This window comes from Bombyx mandarina, chromosome 01 (assembly GCF_030267445.1).
Source record: "Bombyx mandarina strain Sakado chromosome 01, ASM3026744v2".
NCBI lineage: Eukaryota > Metazoa > Arthropoda > Insecta > Lepidoptera > Bombycidae > Bombyx > Bombyx mandarina.
Genome location: NC_143208.1, coordinates 16,096,875 through 16,117,640, shown reverse-complemented (window position 1 = coordinate 16,117,640; position 20,766 = coordinate 16,096,875). Strand labels below are relative to the sequence as shown.

At 37.3% G+C, this 20,766-nt stretch overlaps 1 protein-coding gene across 4 annotated transcripts in view; it reads right to left on the bottom strand.

Annotated features, from left to right (window-relative positions):
• Nucleotides 1-20,766, bottom strand: part of hiw (MYC binding protein highwire) — a 146,262-nt gene that overhangs the window by 35,292 nt on the left and 90,204 nt on the right. For 3 of the 4 annotated variants that reach the window (XM_028187449.2, XM_028187451.2, XM_028187450.2), the window contains exons 35-42: nt 17,506-17,734; nt 12,071-12,211; nt 10,294-10,512; nt 5,603-5,815; nt 2,120-2,272; nt 1,814-1,907; nt 894-946; nt 650-741 (exon numbers count right to left, since the gene is read on the bottom strand). In XM_028187449.2, coding sequence (XP_028043250.2) covers nt 650-741; nt 894-946; nt 1,814-1,907; nt 2,120-2,272; nt 5,603-5,815; nt 10,294-10,512; nt 12,071-12,211; nt 17,506-17,734 — 1,194 coding nt within the window. The remainder of the gene's footprint in view (nt 1-649; nt 742-893; nt 947-1,813; nt 1,908-2,119; nt 2,273-5,602; nt 5,816-10,293; nt 10,513-12,070; nt 12,212-17,505; nt 17,735-20,766) is intronic. The other variant, XM_028187452.2, reaches the window with a different exon arrangement.

The following is a 20,766-nucleotide window of genomic DNA, read 5'->3' as shown; positions in this document are numbered from 1 at the left end:
ACTTATATTCAGTTGAATAAAAAAATAATTGAAAAAGTATGTATGTTAAAAATAAAAGATTCCGATTTCAAGTCTGTATGTTCTGTTTCATGAAATCATACATAATATATTAAAAAAATAAAAAAATCTCAAATTTCTGAAATTTAGATATGAGACCGAATTACCAATTCTCTAGTACTCTAGTTTAGATGTGAGTGGGATAATGATACCTTACTTTATTTAGTTTTCATTTCGCCGTACCTCCAGTGGTCACATAAATTAATTAATTTGGGGAATTCAATTTTTATTCCACGATGAACGTCATTGGTGAACGAGTGTTAAGTTTTTTTTTTGGAAAAAAAATTGTATTTGTCTGCGGGATTTGAACACTGGCACTGTCGCTCGGTGCGATAACATCGGCTATCTTATCCTATAGGCCACGGGGATAACTTTGTTGTTATTGATTGGCTGTGCCGCGAAACATCATGCTTCCGTACTACTATACTATTCTATGCTATATATAATATTATGATATAGTATCCCTATATTATCTGCGTTTAACACATTTTTTTGTGCATAGGTATACGGCAATACCCTTCCTAATAATGATATTTAAGTCTACATCGATTTTCGTTCCTCGTGCACAAATACAATAATATTATTATCTTACGCCGATGACGGTGAGGAACAGAGATCTTCGCGACTTTGATTTCTCTTACAAAGCTCCATGGCCTGTGCGATGGCACTTGACCCGCTGTCACTCTGCAATATAAGATATGTTAATTCATCTCACCACCTCAAGCCCACCAATAATATAATGGCAATCACTGTCCAGAAAAAGGTTAATTTTAATACAATTAAAATCAATGCATCGAGCGCAATAAAGAAGCCATTACTAAATATTTCATACTTACATCGTCGTTTAGTTCAGCTAGAGGGAGTCTGTGATCAATCCCGCTGGGGCCATCTAGGGAGACACATATATTTGTATTTTAATCATAATTCATGCGAAAAACTTGACAAACATGTTCGACTCTCAATGACTTGTCTTATAAGCTTACCATCGCTGCCGGTAACGGCACGGTATAAGTTTTTCCGGCGGCCATACTCATTTTAGTGGTGAAGTGTCAACTAAAAAACAAATAGGCGTGGCGGACAACTGTTTAAATATAAATGACAATATTGATAGGTAGGAAAGTTGAAGTCTTAGTCTTATTAGAATAATCACTATCTTATTATTCTAATCATTAGTCTCATCAATACATCACTAAGATACAAAATGTTTTAACTAGAATACGGAAACTAAAATGATAATGGACAGGACATATAATAAGAGGCATCGAAAAATGGAACAAATACATACTGTTTTGAGATAGAAAAAGGAAACGAAGCAGACCGATTCGAAGGTGGGCAGACGAGATAAAGACGATAGCAGGAAAACTATAGACAAGAAAAGCTCTAAACCAAGTAGAGTGGAAACAAACGGAGGAGGCCTTTGCCAAAGTTGGACAAACAGGAGAACTTGTCGATGTCCTCGACTCAGCAGAGTCGTTAGGTTTAATAATTGTAAATATATTTTTTGCGTCTGAAGAAAGGCTTTTATGTATTTATATGTATTTAGTTTTCTATCTTTAGTTTAGCTACTAGCTTTTTGTTTACCGCAATATAGTTTTACCGCTCCGCCAATTATAAGTGTCGAACATTTGTCACATACCGCTTAAGACGGCTATTTACGCGCCTTACTACCCCCGCTTTATATGCTCCCGCCGCAGGAGGGCTATTTACACGCCCTCTTGCCACCCCAGCTATTTAAATTTTAATTAGCTTCGAGTACCTGCTGCAGCCCCCTCGCAGTCTTCATCCTGACTCCACGAGAGCGTTTCGTCTCTCATCTCACCTGCGCCCCTCCAGCCACCTTCCTCTTCTTCCTGTTCCCACACAAAAACGCAAAACCTTTAGCTAAACGTCTCATTGCGAATCCAACAAAAGTAAGTTTATTTAAAGAGAGAGAACATGTACATTGTTACATGTTTTTTAATACGTTCTATTGTTTCGCACGAACAATTTTAACCATTAAAATTCCTTTTATTTTTATTTTTGTTTGAAAATAGCTCTTATCTACAGATGAAAAATTTATAACCGGTATGGGACTACTAGGCTCAACTGGCTCCAGCAAAATTCGGTCGAGATGTCTGTTGTGCTGGAGACACCAGGCCACGCCCGAACTTTCCTCGGCATATAGATTCGCGCAATCCAAACTCAAACGTACCCACGTTCCATCTTTGTTCACAACCTAAAAACAAATAAGTAATTTATTATAATGAATTTCGTATCCGATCAGAGCGAACCGTTCCCAAAAACCAAGACACGTGGTGGTGATGGTCAAATACTGAACGAAAATTAAGGAGTCGTGTGGCGTGCAGAGAGCCGTTGTCCACCAGCTTTCGAATTCGCGGTCAAGTAACTCTGTATTACTGTTTAATATACATATAATATTTATTTTAGAGTGCCATGGAACACCAGAAATGTCTACGTTTTTTGGCACAGTTACACTCTGACGAGAGTCATGGCAGTACTAGTAATAGATTTTCATTTTCGCAAGAGGGCTATTCGAACTAACTACAAATTTTTTTTAATCCTAAAATCCGTGATAATCTGTCCAAGTTCAATTCAAATAATCGTAATAATATTGTTTTTAATACAAATATGTGATTTCCACGATTTTATTATACGATGCTACTCCTTAATCGTGAGAGATGCTTGCGAGAATATTGTAAGATATAATATGTACATACGTATATACCATCATCTCACATCTATCATCTGCTCTGAATTAGAGTTCATCTCTAGTACCTGGAACTAATACATTTATATAGCACAGCTCACGAGATTACGATACGATTTTTTCTGTACTATGCGGCTTAAGTTTGAGCCGCGGAGAACTCCCCTCGACAGCGTTTCGAATACTATGACATTCCCTTCTTTAAACAACATAAAAAATAATCCTGAGCAAAATTGATGATTGAGATTGATGGATTACTGGTGGCCCAGAAGCCTTTCCAGTTTTACCAAAACAGGTGGGCGAGCAAAGGCTCAGCCAGGAGGGGTGGGATTTGCTAACAGCTGCCCGAGCGCCTCCGAAGGGGACCTAACAACTCAAGAGGAGCTGCTTCGCGAATGAATCTACCACCGGATCGGAATCGCGACCCGCTCAAAAGATCCGGCGAGAAACTCAACGGGCTGATGCATGGGTTAGGTTGCCGTTTGTTGCATTGGGTTAGGTTACCGAGGTCCCTAAGCCTGTGTTAGAGCTGAAGGCATCTAATGCAAGAGTTACTGGATCTGGTGGATCCAGTTACTCTTGCTTTTCTGTTTGCGGATCGATTCGAGTCCCAGGTCGTCGTGTAGGTCGACGTTTCTCACGAACCACGGAGTTCCAACGGTTTACCTACAAAAGCGGGATTGTAGAGATTTGAGGGTGTCTATGTGTATGCGGGCCGCGTGAGCGAACACCACACTCGCGTAAGTAATGACGGGCCCTATGCAAGTTTTGTAAAGTGTCACCTTGTTCCGAAGGGATATTTCACTCCGCTTACATATCATGGGCAATCGTTGATGTTCTCGAGTGAAGGTGACCACTAAGGATAATGAGGGCGTTAGCTTATTAATCCGATTTCATCGCTAACTTAAAAAAACATACTATGCTATTGTTTAGAATAGTTGAATACTACCCTAATATCGATCCACAGCGTTGTCGCATGAACACCAATACCTACACCAAAGTGTTTTAAATATTAAGACAATAAAGCTTCAAATTTTTTCACATCAGCCATCCGAATTATAAAAAACAGCTCTATCAAACACAGCCCTTAACGCGATTCACTATTTCAACGTAATTCCGCGAACACTCACGTACTACCTCTGCTCTCACGTACTCTCTCTCTCTCTCTCCTTCTACTACTTACGTACCTACCTGGTTCATATATTTTAAAACTGTAACGAAACGATCGCGCAACAAAGCTTATAATATCGTTTATGAGATTAGACGTCTTAATTTCATGACACAACGTGGGAATGAAACGTTCGCTCTAAGCTATTACTTTTAATTGTAGCATTTAAAAAATAATAAGTTTATAAAAAAAAAAGATATTTAAGAATTTTTAAAAACAAGCCCACACTCTTATAGAATTTTAAAAAAACAAGCCCACACTCTCAAATAATTTAAAAAAAACAAGCCCAAACTCTTAATGAATTTTAAAAAACAAGCCCACACTCTAATTATAATCAGTACGTACCCTTAGTATGGAGATAATATCTAAAACTTAAAATTAACTTAACTAAATACTACTTACTTAACTATTCGAACGCTAGATGGCATTACACTATACCAAATTCTAGAATATTACAATTTTAAAATTTATTGATTAACTGCAAAGCAATGCAAATGTATAAATAAAACAAAAAAACTTACGATATCATTCATAATGAAACGCGAATGTATCGATATTATTAAACTATATTAGTTAAAAAGTCATTTAAGCCTATCAAGCGTTCGATAAAATAATTAACAATAATCTTATTCATAACGAGTTATCGAAGTTATATAAGCATATATAAGGAGACCCTAAGGTTTTTCAGTATTACATTATTTATATTTACTATCGAACATTCGATGGACTTAAATGGTATTTATTAAAAAAATAAGTATTTGGTCTTCCTATAACTGGCTTATAAAAACCCAATAACTCATTATGAATAAGGCCGTTACTTATTACGTTTTTATTTAAATTACACATTAAAATCAAATAAGAATTTGTTACATGCTGTTGACGATCACAACGCGTGCACATCACACACGATCAGCAATTATAATATTTAAAAATTCTATTTGAGAAAATTATCATGTACTATTTCAGCGTAAACGATACAAAAAAGACAAGAACAGTGTGCTTAGTGGGAGTTTTTTAACGTTCTCGATAGCGTAAAAGTTAGCTCGAATTTGTATGGAGTTGAAACGATTGCCTACGTTTGCCGCTAGGGGCGCTGTTCCGATTGCATACTTTGAGATAACTTTTACGCTATCGAGAACGTTAAAAAACTCGCAGTAAACACACAGAACTGTTTTCTGTGCATAGTGAATAATATGGTGATCGTTAGTAAGTAGCACTGAGATCAGCTGGACCGATTGGCATTTATTTTAACTTTCATAATATACGAATAACGTTTTTAAAGAATGAAAAAATAGAAAAATTCGCAAGTATGATACAAAATGATCACAAACTTTATTAAAATGTGTATAGAATGTCAGTCGGGTCAGCTAATAATTAAATACACTCAAGGACAAATATAAGGGAACGCCAAAAAGTGTTATATGTTGAAAACAAAATATCGCAAATATCTGAAAACAATTAATTTGGATTTTGTTTATTATTCGGAAATTTGAAATTGAAAACGTCAAAAAAACTAACGATCAAACGAGATGAATTAACCAAACTAAACTTAACAAATATCCATGACCGCTTTGTTTTAAAATCCTTGTTTTTGCGTTCCTCAAAATTTGTGCGTGAGTATAGTTAAAAGGTACTGAAATGAATACGACAAAGCAAAATTGATGATGCTTTACCTCCTCCACGAACATTATGTTTTCTCCGGGAGGGATGCGACCTAACTCTTCTGACTGCAAGCTAGGGCTGGCCCGGACTCGAAGACCGGCGCTGTTTTCTGCAGTGAAACTTCGCACCCTCGAGGAAGGTGATGATTGTCCAGCAACTAGCGGTTGAGCTCCGCGTTCGGCGGGACCTACGTACGTTGATTCGACAACGTCGATTGTTAATTCCTGAAAAACAAAACCTTGTTAACTTGAGCGCACTGTTTACCTACAACCAGATTATTAATTAAAAACGATACATTAACGCTATCGTGTGAGCTAAGCTATCAAAACATTGTTTACTAACAGAAAATGGGTCATATTCCTTTATTATTAGGTCAGAGGTTGACGAGCATCTTCATATTCAATTATTGCTGAGGAAACATCGTAGCGAGGCCCCGACACCCACGCTTTAATGCACATTGGATGCAATATTCTAACTCGAATTGCAAATACGAATCGAGATTCTGTCAAATAGCCAGCCTTAAGATATTACTCTACAAGTACTTAGAGAATAGCAATATGGATGGATAAATTCTTTACACAAATCTGTTACTGGTAGGTCGGGTAGTTACCTTCACCCTGTCTATTTATATAGCGAAGCAATTATGCTTTCCGGCATGAGACGGTTTCTGTAGAAAACAACTGAAACTTTCACCACAAGTCCCTAGACAAGCAGCGTTCATTTTGCAGCAAAAAATAAAAAACCAGGTTAAGTAGTAGTAAAAAGAATTCAATGTTGCCTCGAGCAACCAATTAACTTAATTTTCATTATTTCCTGGAGAAAGCTCTGCCGCTTGTTAACAAGGAAGCAAAAAACAGCGACTAGGTGCAGCTTTATTTATCAGTTTCACTAGAAGTTTTATATAAAAATACAATTCACATAATCTATATACATAAAAATGAATAGCTGTTCGTTAGTCTCGCTAAAACTTGAGAACGGCTGGACCGATTTGGCTAATTTTGGTCTTGAACTATTCGTGGAAGTCCAGAGAAGGTTTAAAAGGTAGATAAATATGAAAATGCTCGGAATTAAATAAAAATAACAATTTTGTTTTTCCTTTGATGTCCCCCCCGTCGGACGGATTCCTTTTGTTTGTTTTAAGTTTATTTTATAGAAAAGTCTGCCGGGTCAGCAAGTCCATAATAAAAAAAATCCCTTTTTATAGTTTCATTACAAATATCGCATTACATAGTTGTCTGGTAAAAAATATTTCATTTCACTTCCAATCGTCATCTCACATTCTTAGTATTTTCGTCACAATGTCAGTTGAACTTAAACATATGAAACATAATTAAAATGGAATACATATTGAATTTAGGAACATACACGAACTAGAGACACAGAATAACAAATTGAGAAACCAGGTCATTTCAAACTCTAAGAGGCGACTTCCGATGCAAGGGTAAAACAATTGCAAGTTTCGAACTTAGTGTAGCACAGCTATCATACGCTTTGTTATATTACGAACTAAAAGTAGCCTTGTTATAAGTCCATCACTACCTATACTTGAACCAATATACTATGTATAGTACGAGTATAATATAGAGCGTATATAGCATATGTTATGTGACGCATGAACTTGCCAGTCACACGATGTATCGAAGAGCGGCACCTTAACTAAATTAGGCATTTTATATTACACAATATTTCAGCTGAAATAGTTTATTATTTTGACTAACTTACGTTAGTTCATACTTCTAGACATTAAACATGAAAATAAGTACTAACAAAACATTTACTGGTGGTAGGACCTCTTGTGAGTCCGCACGGGTAGGTCCTGTACCACCGCTATTTCTGCCGTGAAGCAGTAATGCGTTTCGGTTTGAAGGGTGGGGCAGCCCGTGTAACTATACTGAGACCTTAGACCTTATATCTCAAGGTGGGTGGCGTATTTATGTTTTAGATGTCTATGGGCTCCAGTAACCACTTAACACCCGGTGGGATGTGAGCTCGTCCATCTACGCAATAAAAAATAAAAAAAACATCGCTAAAACAAAGTGTTATTTTCACCTTCGACTATTCATCTATGGTACATAGGAAAATGAATTTCACGGCTCATAAGTGAGGTTGATGAGACCTTATGTTTAAGCGGTGTCACAATACACCTTAAGTACCTACCCTACAGTCAAATCAAAGTGTTTTATAAAAACATATGTATACATTGTTTCACAATATGCATCGAAATTAATCTGCACATGTCTCTAATATCAACATGGCAGCTTCGCCGCAGGAATGTCATTACCGCCCTGTGGAAATTGCATTCTACCGGAAAACGTGCGATAAACCTTTTAGTGAACATGTAGGATGTACATAAATTTATTCATGTTGAACTAGTTTTATTCTGTTGATACTACAGCGGCACTTCCCGATTATTAATAACTCTTTTGTTTTCGTAAGTAAAGGTGTGCAAATTTTAAGTTCTAATTAATTACTAGGGTTGATATATTATTTAGCCAAGGGTCCGCGAATCATAAATCTATTAAACTAATACTAACTGTTTACATCAAAACCTCGCCTATCTAAGTGGTCTTGATGTAATGATCATATTTATCGCTAACAGGTAATCTAAAGCAGATTGTTTCAAAACACGCGAATTTGCTGACATATTTTTTCCCATGTTGTTATTTTAATTATAATATCAGAAAAGTCACCTATGAATTATCACAAGATTTTTTGGAGACTATGATTTTCTGTTTATCCGAGCACACAATTTACAATGTTCCGGAAACACACTCTATTTATTAGAAGAACAAGCGCTCGAAGTGCTTTCACTGCGTAAGCAAGTTTGCAACCACTATTAAGTTACTCGACTATAGTGAGTATTTTCAGTGAAACATAATATTACGAGATCGAGAAATTTCAAAAATCTCATCTATACATTTGTAATATTCAAATCGAAATTTTATTTTTCTTGTGTAGATCGATGGACAGTAGCAATTATGATTGTAAAAACCTACATACTGTTGTACGGTTGACATAGCCCTAAAACAATAAAATGGTAAGGTGTCTGAGATATTTCGAACTACGATTGATTTGCCACTTTTGGAGGTGCATCAGTTAAAATGTTATTCTTTTTAATTATAGCCATCGACGATCGCTTCACCACTTTTTGAACTAAATGTAATAAAGATATTTTGTTTTATTTCAATAATTTTGTAACGAGCGCATATTGTTTTACCGTTCGATATCATTGCTTATAATATTATACAATATTATATAATATTACTGGTTGGACCTCTTGTGAGTCCGCGCGGGTAGGTAGCACCACCCTGCCCTGTTTCTGTCGTGAAGCAGTAATGCGTTTCGGTTTAAAGGGTGGGGCAGCCGTTGTAACTATACTTGAGACCTTAGAACTTAGAAAACAATTTTAAATTTACATATAAACTCGTACAGTGAGGTGTCCTACTACGAGTATGAAATACCCGACACGAAAACCCAATCACGAATCCTGATGTGTGCGGTCAGGCTTAGTCTCTCCTACAATTGAATTGCTCACATCTGACTAGCCAATAATCTGACAGCCTATGCTTGACTGTCGTGTTTCAATTACGTAAACCTGTATCGTCTATATCACCTACTTAGTTAACTAAAGATTCTGTGGTGGATTTTATTGTGTTTTCATAGTCAAATCTATTAGCGCGAATTGGATTAAGCGATGAAATAACCGCCAAAATAATACTAATGAAACAATAATTTTATGTCGAAAGCACTGAACCAAGTCGATTCAGGAATGTTTCAGGACACAAAATATTTAACTATCGCTTTTTCTTTATAAAATCACTATTTTTTATTTATTGCTTAGATTGGTGGAGTGGTGAGCTCACAACCAACCTGGTGTTAAGTGATTACTGGAGCCCATTGATATCTACAATGTAAATGCCGCCACCCACCTTATTATATGAGTTCTAAGGTCTCAGTATAGTTACAACGGCTGCCCCGCCCTTCAAACCGAAACACATTACTGCTTCACGGCGGAAACAAGTAGGTACCTACCTGTGCGGATTCACCAGAGTTCCTACCACCAGTGATGACTTACCACTAATGATCTAATTAGAAAGCAAGGTATGTTTAAATTCTGAACATCGTTTCCTTAAACGGTTGTAAATTTTTAAGATGATCCTTAACTTAGGCAAAGTTATTTTCAATATACAAAATAAAGTAAAGATTACTTTTAAAACGTAACAAATCGTCGTGGCCTAAAGGATAAGACGTCCGGTGCATTCGTATCTAGCGATGCACCGGTGTTCGAATCCCGCAGGCGGGTACCAATTTTTCTAATGAAATATGTACTTAACAAATTTTCACGATCGGCTTCCACGGTGAATAACATCGTGTAATAAAAATCAAAACCGAAAAATTATAATTTGCGTAATTACTGGTGGTAGGACCTCATGTGCGGCCGCACGGGTAGGTACCGCCACCTCGCCTATTTCTGCCGTGAAGCAGTAATGCGTTTCGGCTTGAAGGGTGGGGCAGCCGTTGTAACTATACTGAGAACTTAGAACTTATATCTCAAGGTGGGTGGCGTATTTGCGTTGTAAATGTCTATGGGCTTCAGTAACCACTTAACACCAGATGGGCTTTGAGCTCGTTTACCCATCGAAGCAATAAAAAAAACGTCAACATTTTAAAAATAAGATGCTACTTTTTATTTTGTACTTACGTTTGGTACGGGTAGATCGTCCAGGGTGCATTTGAATACGTAAGTGCCCGGGGACCTCGGGGTCCAGGAAGCGTAGAATGTACCGTCGAGCTGCTGGCGCACGGTGAGACGCTCCGCCGGCGAGCGTCCTGTGCCTCCAAACGCTACAGCGTTCGACATCGACCGACCCCAGGCCCCGGCAGTGAAACGAATTTCTTCGAACGAAAAGTTCTGGTACGCCTGTTTTATATAACATTATGTATATCTATATATATAAAAATGAATTGCTGTTCGTTAGTCTCGTTAAAACTCGAGAACGGCTGGACCGATTTTGCTAATTTTTGTCTTGAATTATTCGTGAAAGTCCAGAGAAGGTTTAAAAGGTTTAAACAAATATGAAAATGCTCGAAATTAAATAAAAATAACAATTTTGTTTTTCCTTTGATGTGTCCCCCGTCGGACGGATTCCTTTTGTTTGCTTTAAGTTTATTTTATACAAAAGTTTAGGTCTTTTATTTATCGATGGAGGCACTACGAAGTCTGCCGGGTCAGCTAGTATTATATTATATCTTCATTATACGTTCATTCAAAACTGGTTTATTCGCTATTAATACGGATCTTTTAAATTTATCCAAAGATGAGTGCAAGATTTTATAAATTAGCTATGTAAAATTCACATCATCTTCCAGATCGATACATATTATATTCTACATACATACAGAAATTTATAAATAAAAATTATGATACTTGGACTGTTTTGGGTATTTTGGGTCTTAAAATGCTCGTTATTATTAAAATGGTGCTCTATAGGGAAAATAAATAAATTTGAGAGCTCAAATTCAGTAAGATCAACCTGTTGATCATACATACAATACAACATACCTAACGATATACAAATACATATAATTGGTTATTTTACTTGGTTAAAGGCACTAAACGACATAAATTATTTTACTAAGTGATTTAATATTCACTTACAATTAGTTTTAAATAGTTTTTTCACAATTATCAAGTCAACATTTGCCTAACACAAAAAAAAATATTTTTAATTTGATTTTCCTGCCCAAAACCCATTTTAATTTGTTGATTATTAGTCAAAGTCAGTTTTACTAGAATTATAAGAAAAACGGATAATTTCCAAGACTAATTGTGATACGCATGTACATTTATATGTGTAAGGAAACAAAATGAACTTAATATGAAAATAGTTCATAACTTTATTTAGAAGTAACCTACAGATAATGTTACTATCTATGTTTATAATGTTACTGTAACGTAATATGTAATCCGATCAAAACGAACAGTACGAATTAAGTGCACTGCATTCGTAACCATAATTAAAAATAAATTAAATCGCATCGAATTCAAATTAAAAACTAAATTACGGAAACTCGATCAGAAGCTTTTCATTACAAATTGTTAATGTGAAATAAATCACAAGTAGGTCACAACAGCCAATAGCTCTGAAACAAATTGTGAGAATGGCATGCCGACCTTGCTTCTTTCTAGTCGACAAACACTCTCGGTTTCTCGGTAATAAAATAAAATGTAACATATTTTCCAAGATGCACTTAAAGTAAAACGAGTTGTCGAGGCATTCAATATAGCTCAGAATACAAGCAAGACTCGACATTTCTCAGTTTACAGTATATATTTGATATCACTTCAATTTCAAATTTATCCTCCTTTATTCTCAGTCAAGTTTGTAAGACTGTTGACATTCTTAACTAAGAAAAATAAAATTGCATTGACAGATTGCATAATACAAGATTGCATATTCAAGGGTGCTACAATTTACCTTCATCATACTGATGGCTTGGAAGCACATATTGTCTCTTACGGTAGGCTGATATGGTATATCAGGCAAGCCCTCGTCATTACCGGGACCTGAAGCCCTACTGGCCCGGGCCCCGCTTCCTTCGAGTCGCTGCACAACCACCTGTAACAAACATTGAGCCGAAATATGATCTACCCGCGAAAAAGACATTAACCAAAAAAAAATTCTTTGTAAGGTTTATTACTTGTTCAACTTCTCTATATAAAAGAGTAGGTACTTTCGTAGCATATTATCGGATGTAAATGTCCAACTCGACATCTAAGAAATTTAAGAAGTTTTCTTCACTGTTTTTATTGCGTCTATTTTACATATTGGGTAAAGGCCGCGAATATTACTATCCGACTTACCCGATCAATAGAATACCACCTATTTTTAGAAATATATTTAAATGTTCGCAAATCTTGGGATCTACTAAATGAATTTTCATGAACTTGTCACAGCAAGACATAGATTAACTTGGAGCAGAGTATAAACTTTATTTCACTAAACCGGATGTAACAAAAAAGTTGTCGTGATTTAAAAAATAATATTGAAATACTATACTATTGGATGTTAGATGTTATATGGAATATGATAGTTCTGTTTTCACGCCCAAAACACTATAATAATTTTAACGAATTTTGATATAAATTTAGTATAAGCTCTGGTAGTGGTTGTTGACCAAGATATCCGCCCACCCTATGCAAAGTGCAGTCTGGGCAAAGCTGTGGGCAGAAAACTAGTGTAAACACTAAAAGAAAAAACTCGACTTCTTAGGAATTTTTTGAAACGATAAAGTTACTACGTGAAACGTTCTAGGCTACTTTAGTTTTGTCCCAGATAGGCAGGCTGTATTTCACACCAATATATACTGTAAGCGTGCCTCACTCATAGATCTAGGCTACACCAGGGTCAAGACCAAACCGCGGCTGGATGTGAAGTACTATACTCGTAACTCATAAATAAACATTCCAAACCATAAACAAAAATAAGAAGCCTATAGGTATATCGAATTCAATTGATTGTACATGTAAAAAAAATTCCGACGTTTCTTTAGGTAATCGAGATAATTACAAATATTGTGATAATATCGATATTCAAATGATTTTATTGGATAAATTTTGCAACTTAAAACTTATATGGATTCCAATTTGAACTGTCCTATTAAATTTCCTTATCCGTTGAATATTTATAAAATAGAGAATGAAGTTTTGCATTTGATCAACCTAAAAACGTGATATGTTTATTATGTATTCATTACTGTATTGTTAAACAATAGCTATCAAGGACACTAATGTAGGAAATTAACGATCTCGGTGAGCGTTCGGCACAAATTAGGAATCGTATATATTAACAGCGTGTAAATCAATGATAAATTCTAATTGTTCGTGTAGTGCAAACTTATTTCTATTAGATGTAAAAACATTCTGCGAGGCTGAATCGCGACCTTCGTAGACTCCGTAGCTTATTAGACAGCTACATCGATTTTACAGCCACGTTTTTTATTATTTATTGTGTATCACGAAGAACTTTTTCTTTAGGTTAAATAATAAGAACAAGTATTGCCGCGACGATTCTTTTAATACATATACATTTATTGAATAATTCAATTACGGGGTGATAATTCCTTACGTTATTCATTATTGAGAAAAATAATAAATAACGCATTATTTTGTTGGAAAATTCGACTGTGCATTTCAATAATATATTTGAAAAAAAATACAGTTGCTTTAAATTCCATTGCTCTTGAATTCCAGCTCCGAAAATCTTCTAAAGGACTTATTCGAATGCATTAGTTTATTTTTATTTTTTAACTTTTCCCTGGTAGCCTAAGGGAATATTCGGGCTTCTCAAGAAATAGTACGTGAGCTCACGAGCACAACCTGAGGGAATTTGCTAACACTAGTCCCAGCAAGAGCAGTGCTTTGCCTGTCGCCGTGGCCTGGATAAGACGTCTGGTGCATTCGTTTCGAACGATGCAACTGTATTCGAATCAAAGTTTTTTATTCGGGCTTACACTAAAGTTACATTGTATTCACATTTCAGTCGCCATTTTGGGATATTCAAAATCTGAAGACCGAAACGATCGCACGCTTTTAATAACAAGTTCAATTTAACACACCTTTATAAAAAAAAAAACAGAAATACTTCAATACAGATTCAACTTCCGGGTGAATTTATGTTTCGCTTGTAGGCAGACGAGCATATGGCCCATCTTATGGTGAGTGGTTACCGTTGCCCATGGACTTCATCAATGCCAGGGGCAGAGCCAAGCCGCTGCCTACCGATTAAATGAACGCTTTTTGAAAACGTTAAAAATAGAACTTAATAAAAATTCAAATTTCATGGTAAAATCATTTCATTTGTCGCTGTTAGATTTTGCATCACAAATTTTATACATAGGTATGTTGTATACATTACTATTTTTACGGAAATTGGAAAGTGTCATCCTCTACCTGGAAAGATAAGCTTCGCTGAAAAGATTGCCTTCTAAAACAGATATTGATCGGTCATGTTTCAGAGATTACCTCAAAATGCAATCTGGGAGCAGACATAAATAAATATTACGCATGCAATGAATGCATCCTGTGCATCGATGACCATTCACACCAGCTATTTACCCACAGCTGACTCTTTTATAACTATTAATTTTTAGATCGCGTTTTAATTGTATTTCAGGATACAGTGAGGTAGTAAGGCCGCACTTTTTGTTACCGCGGTTCATAGATGCACTACAAAGCAAATCCTGCGTTATACATCAGTGTGTTTAGGGCGAATGTTTTAACTTTTCGATCGCGCAAAAGTTAACTCAAATTTGTTTGGAGTTGGAGTGAAAAATTTAAAAATATTTTATTAAGTACACTGAAGACAAAATTTTGCTTTGTCTTTTTTTTTTATTGCCTAGATGTGTGGACGAGCTCACAGCCCACCTGGTGTTAAGTGGTTACTGGAACCCATAGAGATCTACAACGTAAATGCGCCACAAACCTTGAGATATAAGTTCTAAGGTCTCAGTATACTGCCCCACCCTTCAAACCGAAACGCATTACTACTTCACGGCAAAAATAGGTGGTGGTACCTACCCGTGCGGACTCACAATACGAGGGCTGCACTAAAAGTATCGGGAATGGAATATTTCCACTGTTCCTGTCATATTAAAATATTTTTAATTGAAAACTCCTTGGTTTTAAAAATCGAATACCATTTATTTATTTAAAAAAAAATTCTCGGTCTTGTCACGAGGTTTTGTCAAACTTGTTTAGTCATTGAGAAAATGGAATTGACTCGAGAAAATTCAAGAGCGATGATTTATTATGACTTTCGAAGTGGCTTAACACAAAAACAGTGTCTTGACCGGATGATTTCTGCATTTGCTGATGAAGCCCCATCCAAAACCATAATTTATCGCTGGTTTGCTGAGTTTCAACGTGGACGTGTCAAGCTCAGTGATGATCCCCGTCAAGGTCGTCCAAAAACTGCAGTCACCCAAGAAAACGTTGATGCTGTGCGTAAGCTGATTGAGGAAGATCGACATGTGACATACCGTGAAATTCAAGCAACTTTAGACATTGACATGAGTCAAATACAAATAATCTTGCATGAACAATTAGGTGTAAAAAAGTTGTTTTCCCGATGGATACCGCATTCGCTCTGTGAAGAGCAAAAAGCGGCTCGCGTTACTTGGTGCGTCAGAACTCTCGAAAGATTCCACGCAGGATCCTCAAATGCTGTATACAACATTGTATCAGGTGACGAATCCTGGATATACGCGTACGAACCCGAAACAAAAAACCAGTCACGAGTTTGGGTGTTCGAAAATGAGTTAAAGCCAACAAAAATTGTTCGTTCACGGAGTGTTGCAAAAAAAATGGTGGCCACGTTTGTCTCTAAAACCGGCCATGTTACGACTATTCCTCTTGAGGGACAAAGAACGGTTAATGCAGAATGGTATGCTAGCATTTGTTTGCCACAGGTCGTTTCTGAACTCCGTAAAAGAACTGCAACCGCCGCATCATCCTCCATCACGACAATGCGAGTTCTCACACCGCGCACAGAACAAAAGAGTTTTTAGAGCAAGAAAACATAGAATTATTAGACCATCCGCCGTACAGCCCCGACCTAAGCCCTAATGATTTCTATACTTTCCCTAAAATAAAGAATAAATTGCGTGGACAGAGATTTTCATCACCTGAAGAAGCTGTGGACGCCTACAAAACGGCCATTTTGGAGACCCCAACTTCCGAATGGAATGGTGGCTTCAATGATTGGTTCCATCGTATGGAAAAATGTGTCAAATTTCGCGGAGAATACTTCGTAAAGCAATAAATACATTTTTAAATAGTAATGTTGTGTCACTATGTTAATTCCCGAAATTTTCAGTGCCGCCTATGTAGATCCTACCACCAGTAATTACGCAAATTATCATTTTGCGGGTTTGATTTTTATTACACGATGTTATTCCTTCACCGTGGAAGTCAATCGTGAACAATTGTTAAGTACGTATTTCATTAGAAAAATTGGTACCCGCCTGCGGGATTCGAACACCGTTGCATCGCTATATGCGAATGCACCGGACGTCTTATCCTTTAGGCCACGACGACTTCTAGGATCTAGATAATGGCTAGGCCAATTAATAAATGTGTGTTTTTATTTAACGTATTAACCATTGAAAACCATTATACAAGAACGCATGTTTAGTAATAATAAAAAATTACAAGTAATGAAATTTAAAAAAAAAATTATCTATATTTCGTTTTTTTTCTTTCTTTGAACCACAGAAGTGATAAACCATCAAAAGTCGCCTTATAAAAGAAGGAGATTTGCACATTAATTTTATTCTTAATCGAACGATAAGCTCATTTATGTTGAGCTCGTGCAACACGTGTAAGAAGTTTTTATAACAATAAACCAAGGACAATCTATTACAAAATAACCTTCAAACGATGTTATCGCCGCAATGTCGGTGACCATAATTCACTTCTAGTCCTCTTTACTCTTAAGAAGATTATATTTATATACTGCAAACTGTGTTGCATTTTATTCACGCTACTCTGTTACGTGTTTGTACGCGTTTATATTTTACAACATTTTTAATACCGCATGTATTTCTAGTAGGTTAAATATTGAGGTGACATAAAATTTATTACATGTTTCACGTAATTTCAATTTGTTCATAAATAAGCAGTACACCTATGTGATTAAAATAAATTAATTTAAATACTCTAGTATCTATCAATTTGGTTTTAATTCCAGCATCGGGCAAATATTGTGCCTGATTTCCATTGCACCGGTTATCCTACTTTGGACCGAGACCAGTAATTATTTGTTCTCCTGATTATTTAATTAATTGTAAAACAAGATTTTTAGATACACCTCGATTTGTTTTCATTTGAATGTTGCCAAAGATTTAGGCTTACCTCAACTTTAAGTGCCGGCGAAGCAACGTAATCTCCGTACTGATCTCTCACGAGAACCGGTAGTATTACCCTTGTAGCAGGCCTAGCTGGTACAGCCGGTGCCTTCAACTCGCAATTGTTGGGCTCGACGCGAGATGTTGGCGCCAACCAGCGAGCGAGGCGGCCACCGGCTGTGTTTTCATCGCCCCCAACGAAGTCGGACAAAAATTGACGTTCCGTAGATATGCACCTGAGAACAAATTGCATATTCAATTAAATTTTCCTGAAATTACCGCTACATACTCGTGCTTAATTATAGTATCCCGCATAATAATTTTAAACCTAAAGTTAAAACTACATAGCTATTAGTTTCAAAACCTTATGAATTTTTACAATTATCATATTAATAGATGTTCATTTAAAGTTCCATTATGCCTAAGTAGTTTTTAAGTTCAGCTACAGAAACATAATTCCACTGAACAGAGTTGAGTAGAGAAATACTACGAGTACGACAAATAACAATCCAAGTTTCTCGGGTTTCTGACAACTTGCGGAGAATGCACCGCTTCTACCTTGTTAATTATTGTCGTCGAAAGTTACAGATAACTAACTAACTCCTCTACATATTGTGTTTGGTGCATGTAATGTAAAATAACGAGATAATAATACGAAGAACAATTAAAATAAAAACTCGGAACAAATGAGGCGTGGTCATCCGACCCCAAATTAGGATTCTCTGTGTTATGGATACCAAAAACCGACATACATACTCATACACGTTTAAATATATTTATGTAGATAATAAACACCCAGCCAAAGAGCAAACAAACCAGTTCAAAACTCAAAATTTTGCCAGCGCAACAGTCAGGAGCGCTAACTAGTGCACCACCGTATTTTTTCTTTTCCCTACCTATGCTGTGTCTTGAGAGGCTATTTCAGTTTTACCCCAGCGTGTAGGCTCTCGTGAGCTAACACTGGTCCTAGCAAGAGCAAGAATGTTTCGCAGAATCTACCACCGGATCGGAAACGCGACTCACTGAGAAGTTCCGGCGAAAAACTCAGTGGGCTGCGTCTATGCGTTAATTTACTCGTCGAGCTCTTCGTCGCAAGTGGCGGGTTCGACGATAACGATGACCGGTGCTTGAGGTTTTGAATTGTATAATATTTTTTTGCTTTTTTATTCAAGGTGCCTTAAAAAAACGCGTAACACGAGGTATCTCTACTCATATAAGTTATTAATGAAACGTGACTCACCACGGCTTTTTTTTCCACAGGAGAAAATCACCGGATTCCCATCCGCTCAGCGGGTGGGGTATGTGGGAGTTGAACCTCACTAAAAACTCCTGCCGCTCACAGCCGGCGCCCTACCCCGGACCGGGCCGGAGCCTAGTCGGAGTTATTGAGACAACGAAACAGGGATTATGCATAGCATATTACATCCATCCCGCCGTCCCCCAGACGCCGGACCGGTAGCCGCCAGCGAAACGACCGCCGGTTCCCACGGTCGACGGGCCGGGAGCTCACCTTGATGGCGCCACGCTGCGCCTTCCCCCAGAGCGGTCGGGGGAACGCGGTCTACCGTCACCCGGCTTTCTATTAAGGGCGTGGTGTAAATCAACCCACCCCACGGCTGGGTCCTTCCCCGCATAAAGCGGGTGGAGCCCAAAGCTCTTAGGGAGCCGGGTCAAGGATGGGACCCCGGTCCCGACCCCCTGCCCGGCGGCGGCGGATTTCTGCGTAGTGAGGAGAGCTTTGCCTCACCTGCCCCGCCGCCTGAGAGATCACCAGTCACCACCACGGTGACTGGTGCTTGAGGTACCTAAAAGCACCGATAATGGATCGGGAAGATCCGTAATGACGTGTTTAGGGCGACGTTGACTGTTTACCATTCGGTACACAGGGTCGGGTATACTGCACCACCGAGTCAGCACTTGAGAATATATACACCTAAATTACGATTAATAATTGCTCAAATTAGCAGGCGGCATGTTCATTATACACATCACGGTTTAATGTCCCCCTCAGAATAAAGTCATTTAATTAATACTGTACAAAATCTCTTTCGTGAACGCTATTCAATTTGCGGATATATTTTGTACATGCAAATAAAACATTCAATATATGACAAAGCTTTACACAACATTGGAAATTCGATATTGGATGTTTCACATCTACTGCGTTCAGATAATAGGTTTTAAAGCGTACTATAGAAATTTGAACTGAAAACCCGGATTGAAGTTTATCGAGAGCGACATACATTTTACAGAGAAAACCAATATTTTATACTAAGTGTTTTGTGCTTAATGGGGAAACTATTTTACGATATATTAAATCAGATAAGTCGATATAGAGCATATGCACATAACATTTAAATTGTTTAATAAAAATATACCTTCATACAACATCTCCATGCTTGATTGTATATTTTGCTTAGACAAGTTAACGAATTCGCGGCCCCTGTGGTGCTAAGTGATTTCCGAAGCCCATAGAAATCAACAACAAAAATAAGGCCAACAGTCTGATTGACGACGTGATTTTTAAGTCTCAGTTTATACAGTACAATGGAAGCTCCAGCCTTCAAATCGATACGCATTACTACTTGGCGGCAGAAGTAGGCGAACGATGATACATAGGTACCGTGCGGACTCACAAGACGTCCTATCTTCAGTAATTATACAAATTATATTCTTTACGGGTTTGATTTTTGTTACGCGATGTTATTCCTTCACCGCGACATCATTCGTGACGATGTGTTCGGGTATGTATTTCATTAGAATTGGTACCCGCTTGCAGGATTCGATTACCGGTTCGATATTTTTGACGTATCGCCAAATATATTCTGTAGGCCACGACAAATTCTTAGTACGAGAGTAATGTGAGAGTTGAAATAAGAGGGAAGAGTACGTTTCTTAAGCGTACATAGGCAATTACCAGTGCCCTCTCTATAATATTACAAAGCTATCACGCGTTAGTGTCTGAAATGCAAAGTACCCGTTAATAGAATCGAATTTAATATCTCAGTAAATTGTCCCTTCATAAGAAGGTGACACTCTACAAAACTTGCATACGTTCTATCATGAGCTATGCAAATGCAGTATTCGCTGACGCGGACCGTACGTGGTATGTGAGGAATGTTGATTTTCACGAAGATCTAAATTTAAAATCGATACTTAAGTATCTAAGGGAAGCGGCAGAACGTTACTTCGAAAAAGCGGCGTGACACAATAACCCCCTTATCGTGGCTGCCACTAATTACATATCACATTGACACATTGTCAGATC